Source organism: Lutra lutra, chromosome 11, assembly GCF_902655055.1.
Source record: "Lutra lutra chromosome 11, mLutLut1.2, whole genome shotgun sequence".
Classification (NCBI taxonomy): domain Eukaryota; kingdom Metazoa; phylum Chordata; class Mammalia; order Carnivora; family Mustelidae; genus Lutra; species Lutra lutra.
Window position 1 is genome coordinate 102,547,341 of NC_062288.1, and position 10,748 is coordinate 102,558,088.

The 10,748-nt window shown below is 55.6% G+C and overlaps 1 protein-coding gene across 1 annotated transcript; it reads left to right on the plus strand.

Annotated features, from left to right (window-relative positions):
* The first annotated feature begins 601 nt into the window (after window positions 1-601).
* Window positions 602-6,534, plus strand: ATP6V0E2 (ATPase H+ transporting V0 subunit e2). The gene is made up of 4 exons (XM_047695390.1): window positions 602-848; window positions 2,203-2,250; window positions 4,064-4,178; window positions 4,806-6,534. Exons 1-3 carry the CDS (start codon window positions 745-747, stop codon window positions 4,155-4,157), a joined length of 246 nt encoding a protein of 81 aa, XP_047551346.1. The 5' UTR covers window positions 602-744; the 3' UTR covers window positions 4,158-4,178; window positions 4,806-6,534.
* Window positions 6,535-10,748: the final 4,214 nt, after the last annotated feature.

The window sequence follows — 10,748 nt, forward strand, 5'->3', positions numbered from 1 at the left end:
GAGCTGAAGGCAGCGGCTTAACCCACTGAGCCACCCAGGCGCCCCATCCCCTCCTGTAATCTTAATAGCATCTCCTCTGATCCTGGCATCCCCCCATCCCTACCCCCACCCCATAACTGCAGCCCACAGCGTCTGACGTTCTGAATTAACCGGCACTATAACAGATGGTTGATTCCAGTAGCCATAGAGATGGGGCAGGAGGGAGGGACCTCAGCCCCCCGTCCTTGCCAGACACCTTAGTGTAATCTACTCCCGACCTCTGCTTCTCTCTCAAGCACATGTGGAGTTCCTAGGGTGCTAAGTATTTGGCAAGACAGTGTGAAGATTGGCCAACTGCCTGGTGCAGGTGTCCGTCAACAAGGGATGCTCAGGGCGATTGGCAAGGGGAGGTCCTCTCCTCTTCTGGTTTCAATCAGGTTTAAAAAACCATGTTTAATTCTCAGCATTTTGCTACCTGAATAAAGCTGAGTTTATTTGGACACACGTCTCTTTCCTGTAAGTCCTGCGGGTCATGCGGGTCAGAGCTTATCAGAAGCTGGTCCAAGCTATCTAAACCCGGCGGCTCGGAAGGCCCGCCCCCGCCGGGAGATGCGGTCACGCCTGCGCGGGGCCGACTGCGCGCGCTCCCGTGGGCCGCCGGGTCCTGCCGCGCATGCTCGGCGCCCACCGCTGGTCTGGGACCCCGCGCACCCGAGCGTCTGCAGTTCGGAGCTGCACCCCAGCCTGGGCAACCCGCGCCCGGCCATGACGGCTCATTCCTTCGCCCTCCCGGTCATCATCTTCACCACGTTCTGGGGGCTCATCGGCATCGCCGGGCCCTGGTTCGTGCCCAAAGGACCCAACCGCGGGTAAGGATGGCGCGCGGGCCCGGCCTCCCTGCGGACCCCTCCTCGGGCGGCGGCGGGCGGTGCAGCGAGCACTGGGCCGAGACCTGCCGGGGGCCGCACTCCTGCTGGTCTGCACTGGCCGCGCGCAGTTCGGAACAGGCGGGCGGTCGGAGCCAAAGGGCAGAGCCCGTGGTGCTTTAGAAAGCTGGAGAGCCGACTGACACGGGAGGCAGTTCAGGTCCCCCTCCTCTCCCAGCCAGTTATGCTAGAGGCCGTGGCTGGCGTCTGATACGGTTTGCCCACCCCTCGCCGGCAGTGACCTTGAGCAAGTGTTACCCCTTCAAGCCTCGCTTCCTTCATCGGTAAAATGATGCTGATACCTGCCTTCTAAGGCTGCTGTGAGGGTTACCCGAGATAATGCTTGCAAAACTCTTACAGCGCGTCGCACGTGTTATGTATTGAATAATTTTTAGCCGGTATTATTGTTTTTTGAAGGGCCCCTAGCAGATTTCTGTATCTGTTGCACCGTTTATCAGCGTCTGCATCATTTTACCCTCGGTTAGGAAGTGCTGTCTCCTCTTGATTACGATTTCCTCTGGGTGAATTGTCTCCTTCGCCACGGTAGATCCACGAGGCTTAGTAATGTGGAAGGAATGTAAATTACAGAAATGTAATTTTCTGGCACTTTCAGGTGCTTTAGACCAGGGGTCCTGGGACCTGGTCTGGATTAGGGTTAGCTTTGGCTGGAGGCTGCTTGGACATATGGGCGCGGTCTCTGGTCTTCAAGATCTGTGGGGCCCAGGGTCCCACCACATCACTTTGCGAACCATTTTAGTCTCTCACCTCTCCTGCAAACCCTGGTGAGTTCTGTCTAACTGAAGTCTCTCCTGCTTCATTTTAAGCTTCTGTCTCCAGTCCTCTTTGTGTGGACACAGGTAGCTAGTCCCTGCTTCCTTTATAACCACTAACGCCGCCTCAGAAATGACTCAAGAGCTCCTTGCCTCCTGCCAGCTTCTGTTTTCCATCCCCTTGCCCCATGAAGTTTGGCTCCATGGTGGGATGCTACAAATGCAGCTGGGGGGGGGAGGGGCTGGGGTGTTACACGAAGATGGAGAAAGAGTGGGTGCGGAGAAGGAGGTGAAGGGAGTTGGTAACACAACTTGGATGTGGGCAAGATGTGTTTCCCCTGAGGTGACCCTTGGAGTTTTTATCTTCTGTCTTAACAATTCTCACCCTGAATAGAACTCAGCCTCCTGTGTTCAGCGGCATCAGGAAGGGGCAGGAAAGGGGCCAACCCCAGGAACTCTTTCCCTGGCCAGGCCTTTGGAGGGTGCTGATTCCACCCATCCTGACCTGACTGTCTCTTCCATTGCAGAGTGATCATCACCATGCTGGTGGCCACCGCGGTCTGCTGTTACCTCTTGTGAGTACTACTCTCTGGCTCACAGTCGTCCCTCCTCTCCCTAGCCCCCCTCTTCCCTCTGTCCTGGTGGTGACAGATTCCACTTCTTAAAGGCTGAGTCCATAAAGCCTGGGAGAGAAGGCGGTTTGGGATGACAGAGAGAGCGATGGGCTGGAAATCGTGGGCTCTGGGGTCCACTTCCAAATGTGTCACCTGAACAGGCTTTGTCCGGTCCATAGGCTACAGTGGGCCAGCTGGGGCCAGGCATCAGAATCTCCTGGAGAGAGTATAAAATGCAGCTTTCAGGCCCACGCCCTAGACCCACCCAATCACAGTTTGCAAAGGTCTGCACTTTGGAGTCCGTATTTTTAATACCTGCTCCTGGGTGTCTGTGACACAGTCTGTTTTGAACCACCAGATGGGCGGGAGTCTTCTAACTTGGGACAGGGGGGCCCTGGGGATATCGAAGAAGAATTCCAGGGGATCCAAGGACCTGGACAGGGTGAGGGAGTCAGCATTCAGGTTCCGAATGTCCAGATGTTCTCTTCCTAAAACTGCCATTCACCATAGCCCCTCCCCCATTACAAAAAAGGACACCCCTCCTTCCACCCAGGCCTTTCACGTCACCTTGCTCCATGTTTAAATTATCCTACCTGCCAACCCAGGGAATAAGGCCAAGTTCTGGTTTTGAGGAAAGCCCCTCCCGTGATCAGTCAAGCCATGTGAAGCCTATATGGCCTCCCATCGTCCTGGGTCTCAGCCACTCTTTTTGTGGGTTAGGCTTGACATAGCTGGGGTGTTCTGAATTCTGAACAGTTAAAATAGGACAGGTAAGAGCAATGAGCTACTGATTCTTCGAAAGGTGACAGACTGTTTTAAAGTAAATGGAATAACAAACCGATAAACGAAAGTGCCTAGAAAATTTCTCAAGACTGCCAAATTCGTCAAAATGCATAGCATAAGGCTCACCCTTAAAAAAAAAAAAGTACATGACTGCTTTCAGATTTGGGTTATGTTTTGTAGTTAAAACCTGTTTTATAGGGGCGTCTGGGTGGCTCAGCGAGTCAAAGCCTCTGCCTTCAGCTCAGGTCATGATCTCAGGGTCCTGGGATCGAGCCCCAAATCAGGCTCTCTGCTCAGTGGGGAGACTGCTTCCTCCTCTCTCTCTCTGCCTGCCTCTTTGCCTACTTGTGATCTCTGTCTGTCAAATAAATAAATAAAATCTTAAAAAAAAAAACCCAAAAAACCTATTTTATCTAATTGGATCACAAACTATATATTCCTATTAGCTAGTTCTCTCTTTCACTTTATCTAATGTTAACGATTTTTGACCTCCTATGAATAACAAAAAAATTAAACTTGTTAAAAATAATGATGACTCTTAGATGTGCCCTTACATACACGGGAGTGTACGGTTTTTCACAGTTCTCCCCAGACAGAGCATCTCTAAGACCTGTTGTGCTGTTTCTCGGTCCTTCGGGGATTGGCAGAACATCCTCATCGGTCCCAAGGAGGGTCTCGGAGGGGCTGGGGTTTGCTGGCTCAGAGACCGGGACGGAGCGGTGGTGGCTGGGAACCGGGCCGTGCTTAGGCTGTGCACAATTACAAACACCGAATGGACATCTGGGGAAAGGAGGCTGGCTTCTGAGCCGGGGCACAGAGGCAGAAAAGGGGGCAGCTTAAGAGAATGCTGGGCCTGGAAACTGTGTTTGCAACACATCAGCTCGGGGATAATGCTGATGACAAAAGCCACGGCCGGGTTGGCATGTGACCAGAGGCAGGGGGCAGGGTCCTGCCACGTCCTGGCTCACTCTCGCTGTGCTGTCCCCGGCAGCTGGCTCATCACTATCCTGGCTCAGCTGAACCCCCTTTTCGGGCCACAACTGAAGAATGAGACCATCTGGTACGTCCGCTTCCTGTGGGAGTGACCAATGCTGCTTCGGCCCCAGGTACCGGGGGCCCAGGCCGTGCGGGTGGGAAAGGGGACTGAGATGTGGGAGAAGAGCTGGCAGGGCAGTCATTAGAGTTCCTGTTCACTTTATTTTATTCTGTTTTTTATTTGAGAGTGAGATCAAAGGCCAGGGGCGGGGGTCGGGGAGGCAGAGGGAGAAGGAGTAGCAGGGAGCCCGCTGCGGGACTCAATCCCAGGACTCTGGAATCATGACCTGAGCCCCCAGGTGCCCTAAGAGTTCATACTTAGACTCAGGCACTCATTTACTGGGCGAGAAAAGACAAAGACGCGGAGCACCTGATACTGTCCCCGCCTGGTGCCATGCAAGGCGTCAGGGACTGAGGGAAGACCAGGCTCCTCGGGCAGCCGGTCAGGGTGAGCCATGGTGCTGGGTTCGCACGCTGCAGACGGGGGGGCCAGGGTGCAGCATCTCTTTTGGGTGAGGGAGCGTTGGGGCACAGGGCCATGAGACACTGACCGGAGAGAGGGACAGTTGAAGTGGGCCGAGTGGCTGAGGCAGAGGCAGGGACAAGGAAGTTCTCCAGGGAGGATGTGGGGCGGGGGGTGGGGAGGGGGCGTGTCTCCACGGCCAGGAGGTGACCTCGTCATGTGATGTGCTTTTCAGGTGCCCCAGCTCCCTGGATGACTTTGGCTGTCCTGTCCCCGACGACCCCTTTGTCCCCACCCTCACAGCTGTATCTGGGTCCCTCCCTGGCTTCCTCCCCCAGGACCTGCCTGGTTCCAGCAGCTCCTGCCTTCTCCATCTGGTTTGGGCCTCGTGAAGCCCGGAGCTGAATCAGGCTGGAGCAGAAGATACCAGCCCTCAGACTCCCCTGCTCCTCCTGAGGAGACCTCTGCAGGAGCTGACGGGGTGGGTCTTGCCTTTTACCAGTGAGGCAGCCTGTCCTGTAGAGAAGCGGTGTCCAGCCCAGGATGCGCCAAGCCCAGGTCGGGCTGGACCAGGGAGAAAGCCCCAGATGGGGAGTCCGCTGGTTCCCATCAGCTCCGCCACTGTCCTGCTGTGTGACCCCAGGCAGCATCTCTGCCTCCGGGGGCTTCCTTGTCTGTGACACGGAGAGACCCAATCAGGGTGTTGCAAAGGCCTTTCCTGGAATTCTTTAGTTTTCGGACACAGATAGATGTGAAATTTCTTAAAAAGTTGAAATAACGGAAAAAAACACTCACACGCAAAAAGCCACATAGTGATTTGGATCAGGATTGAAACCAATATGTTTAGGATTCTTTATAGTCCTAAAGTCACTTAAATGGGCTTGCTACGAAAGCTGTATCTCCTTAGAATATCCTCTCCCCCCTGCCTCCATCCCTCCTCTGCAGGGAAGCTCCGTGCTGTCTGGAGGCTCTGTCTAAGCCCGGCCCCAGGCCTGGACTCCCTCACTGGACGGCAGGGGAGTGGGTTTCAGAGCCACCTCTCCCCAGTGGCAGCAACTAGGTCACCTGGAGTCAGAGAGGCTGAAGAGAGACAGGCGTGGGTGAGCTTTGGGTGCCCCTGTGGCCCTTTGGGCCCGTCCTGGCCCCTGAGGCCCGCACCAGACCTGTCCGCCCCGGAGCGGCCTGAGCTCTGCACTGGGAAGGGGAGGGTGGCGGAGCGCCAGCGAACGAGGTCTGGAAGGCATAACATGCAGGCATCAGACCAGAGGGAACACAGGACCCCCACCTGTGCCCTCCTTCCAGGAGATTTGCAGCTGAGAACTCAGGCAGCCCGCACCCCCCACCCCTGCCGCATTGCCCCCTGGGGGAAGACGCCAATCTTGAATATTTATTGACTGTATTTATGTGATGCACGTTCCGTTTAGTGGGCATTATCTTTGGAACAGTGGTCAGTTGTGATGCGTCTCACATAAATCTCTTGGTTCTGGGCTTGGCCTGTTGCTCAGAACTCTGGCTGGGGCCTCCCTTTGACATCCCACTGCACCCCCTTTCAGACTCCCTTCCTGTCCTGACCTCTGTGGGCCTCCTGGAGTGGGGGATGTTGAGTCTGGGTGGTCCTGAGAATCTAATTGCGTCCAGTGGCTCATGAAGGTGGCCAGGTCCTGGCTGAGGCTGAGTTTGCTGGCTGCCGTGCCCCTGTCCACCTGGTTCCCACGTGCTCAGTGGGTAGATTGGGGGACACGGGGATGGAGGCTTGGAGCTGCAGGTCTGGATCGTGGACACTGAAAATGGCATTCTCCTGAGACCTGGAGGAGAGGGTACGGCCGTCCCGGCTTCTGCCCAGAATCAGTCCTGGCAGAAGGAAGACACAGGAATGTTCCAGCAGAACTCTGACCCCCACTCATCTGTACCCCAGATACAGAGCATGCAGCCCCTGAGCCTGGGCAATAAAGCAGGTCCCCAGATCTCCAGAGTGTGGCCTGCCTCATTGCTGAATACCTGAACGCACCCACCTGCCTGCTCCCTGGAAGTGGCCAGCCACCTGCAGGGGGCTGGAACCGGATGAGCAGGAAGGACTGGCCCTTCGGGGCCAGGGAGTGCAGTTCATGGGCAGGGGATGGGGGGCAGTATAAGAGGTTTGGGGGTGGGGAGGCATGGGGACAAATGAGGGACTAGACCATCAAGGGCTTGGACACTCTGAGGAGCTTGCATTGATCCAAAAGGCAGTGCAAAACCACAAAAGGGTTTTAAGGCAGGAGTGACATGACCCTATTTGATTTCTAGGATGATCTCTGTAGGGTGTTCCATGGGAAGGAGCCTCTTAATAGGGTGCCTGGTGAGACGACGGAGGTGAGTGGGCTGATAGAAGGTCTGGTTAGGGCTGAAGGTAACTGGCCTGTGGGCTGTGGGAGAGGGGGAGGCAGGGATGGGTGTGGATGGCTCCGGGCTGGGGGCCCTATGGGGAGCGATAGAGCAGGGGGTCTCTGGTCCTGGTGGCTGGCCAGGCTCCATGAGGGGCCACAGAGGAGCAGGCTTCCGAGGGGAAATGGTGGCCTATGATTCCCTTTGTCTCCAGGCAAGTCAGATGCGCCCTGGGCATCCACGTGGAGATGTCCAGTGAGGTCCAGTCGGGTGGGAGGAGGTGCCGGTCTTCAGCATAAAATAATGTGGTCCCTGAGGCCACAGGGTGGAGTGAAGTGTGAGACAAGGCTGGGAAGGAGCCTTCAGGGACACCAGTGATGGGGGACAAGCAGGTAAAGATACAAGAGGTCCTCGGGGAGGCAGGAGGGGACCTGGGTACCTGTAATTGTCACAGAGTTCCCAGAAGTGATTCAAGAGGAAGGAAGGTCCCAGGCATCAGAAGGCCCCCTCCTAAGAAGTCAAGGGGGTGAGGAGAAAGACAATTGACCATGGGACCCTCGGAAAGGCCTAGTGACATAAAGGGAATGATACAAGGAGGGGACCTTCTTGGGTCGCCTTTCCTGGGTCCCTGCAGGTCAGGCCCTGGGCCTGGGGACATACCCTGTAAGGCTGCGTGGCATCTCCCCCCTGCTGCTGTAACTGAAGCTAGACCCGGCTGCCTGGGACCCCTGCTGTCCCTGCAACTCCCCCTTTAGGGCCTCAGGTCTGGGATGCTGAAGATCACTGGCCCCAAGGCCCCGGGTTGGGTGTGGGGGGTGGCGACATGTGGTTGCTTTCCCCACTCAGTTTCCCTTCCCTGGCTTCTCAGTTTCGCTGGGATGGGATGCTGTAGCTCCTCTCAGACCCTCCTGGGAGGTGTATCTGTCCCCCTGTTCAGGTGGAGTCCTGGGGAGCGTCCCCTGCTCTCTAGGCCACCTCTGAGCAGCTCGGGGCTGGCAGCTCCTTCCCCAACTCAGTGACTTTCCCACTGATTCCTTCCTTTCTGCCTGCGCAGCCATTCAGGGACAGAGGAGAGCAGCCCAGACCGTGGGTGTGTGACTCCCTCCCAGGATCTGGTGCTCCCCCCCACCGCTTGGTGAGGACTGTGTTCCTCTCAGTGCCTCCAGCCCTACACCCACAGCAGGAACTGCAAGGTGAGGAGGAATTGTCCAACATAAACACAGCCAGACATCAGTTACAGCCGCGAAGACAGCTTTTATTCTGTAACTGCTGGCAGGAGGGAGATCCGAGCTCAGTTCCATCTGTGCTGAGGTGAGGGGCAGTTAAAGGGAGAACGAGGGAGGAGGGAGGGGGTAAAGCGGGGGCTCAGGTAGAGTCGGGAAAGTGAGAAATCACAAAGGGTTGGTCAGTGGAAGGGCCACGAGGTCAGCTGTGTCTCCCACAGCCACTGGACCGAGGCCCGATCCTTCCTGATTTCATTTTGGAGGAAAGAAGGGCATCTCTGGGTTGCAGGAAATCCATACACCCACGTCTCCCGGGGACAGAGGAAGGACTCAGGATTGGAAGCGTTTTTTTTAAAGTAATGCTCTAAGAAAGGGCAGAAGGTCAGAGGTGTGTGGTCGGGTACTGGCTAGAACGGACAGTAAATTCTTCTGACAGCCCAGAGCTTTTTCAAACAAGAGTCCAGTGGGGCTCGGCTGTCCCAGGGAATCCAGCCTTGGGCTACCTAGAGCCATGCCAGGCTGGCTGAGTCTGGGCATGGGGTCTGGACTGAAGCATTTGTGCTGAGATCCCGTCTTTCATGGTCAGTTTCAAGCACCCACCACCTGCCACCTGAACGGCAGGTCAGTTAATGTCAGCCTCAGACAGAGACGCTTGGAGAACTCAGTCGAAGCATAAGAACCCTACGGATGGGCAGGAGCAGGGAGTAGGATAACCCTGCAGCATACTTCGTGGCAGAGTGGGGAGGGAAGCAGCCTCAGAGCCCTGGGATGGGACAAGCCTGGAGAGAGGACCCAAGGCGGCCAGGGTAAGCGAAGCTGCACGCACAGAGGGTGGCCGGCAGGGGGCAGTGCTCCATGGAAGGATCGACACCTCCAGAGACGTTCATGCCACCACGGGCAGTGCCTCCAGCCCACGTTAGAGGTTGCGGCCTTAGAACGGGGCTGTTAGTGGGTGTCAGGGACAGTTCCCTAGAGGAGATCACAGCCTGGGTGAAATGTCCTTCAAGAGTATGTAAGCGCAACCACGGCCCATGTTTACTGAGCAGTTGCTTCGTGCCAGGCACTGCTTGGGAAAACCAAAGGGCAAGGAGCTAAGGACACTTGCCAGCTTGATGCTGCTGTGTTGCGAGCCTTCCAAGCCATCTCCCACCTCAGCATCCCTGAGAGATCAGGCATATTCCAGGCTGTAGAAGGGATGCCCCTCAGCCCAGATTCAGAACAGGGAAGAGGAGGTACAGACGGAAGTGTACCTTTACCGCAGGCCACAGAGTCACCCCTCCTTGATGAAGACCCTCAGGTGATCCCCTTGGTGAGTTTTAGTTGCTTGGAACGGAATCAGGATAGTTGGTAGCAATGGGAGTGTGAGGAGCAGAAATGAAAGCCAGTGGGAGGGCTTATAAGCTCCATATCTGTGTGCTGGGAAATGACCTTTGTTTATAAACCTTGGGGTTTCCCGGAACAAAGTCATTTGGCAGCCACCAGAGGTTTGCTTCACATGTAATAGCAGAAAAGTGAGGGCGGACGGCCAAAGTCTAGCCTAACCCCGACCACGTTCTATTCGTGAACCTGCCATGGAATGCCAGGATCCAGCCAGGCAGCGTACAGCAGAGTCTCTGGGGATGGAGGGAGGGTCCCAGACTTGACATATGCACTCCAGGTGCTTCTTAGGCAGGCCTACACAGGTCTGGGGGCCGGAGTTTTTGAATCAGGTTGGAAGACGATCCATGTAATAGCATTATCTGATATGCTTGAAAATGCAGATTCCTGGGTCCCATCCCAAAGCCTGCTGGATTAGAATGTCACAGAGGAGACGGGATTTTGCATTTTAAACAAGCCTCCCAAGGGTTCTTGTGCTAGCTGAAACCCTCTAGGACAGGGTTTCCTGACCTCAGCCCTCTCCATAGTTCGGGCTGGATAACTGTTTGTTGGGGCAAGGGCTACTACCCTGAGTTGAGGATGTTTAGCAGTACCCCAGACCTCTACCCACCAGATGCCAGAAGACCCCTGCTCCCAGCTTCTGGTTGACAACCGTCTATGTCTCTAGCCATTTTGAAATGGGGGCAAAGCCCTCCCCACTCCTGTATTAAGAACAAGTACTCTAGAATCTCAACCACTCAGGGAATTGAAACATTTTTTTAAAAGATTTTTATTTATTTATTTGACAGACAGAAATCACAGGCAGAGAGGCAGGCAGGGGGCGGGAGCAGCCTCCCCAGTGAGCAGAGAGCCCGAGGTAGGGCTGGATCCCAGGACCCTGGGATCATGACCTGAGCCAAAGGCAGAGGCTTAACCCACTGAGTCACCCAGGAGCCCCGGAATTGATACATTTTAATCAGTTTAGCAACCCAGAGCTCTTGCAGAAGGGGATTGGAAAGCTTGAGTGCAGCTGGTATCCTGAGCGTCGGGTGTCCTGTGAGCCTTTCCCAGCAGGACCTGGAGCTCCTGACCTGGAGACCACAGCCTGGGGAGAAGGACGCACTCAAACTTTAGGGGATTCTTGGGGATCTGAGCAGACCCTAATGCCAGTGCCGTGCAGTCCAGCAATAAGCTGGTGGCTCATCAGAGGCCAAGAGAGTGGGGGAGCTCTCGTGTTG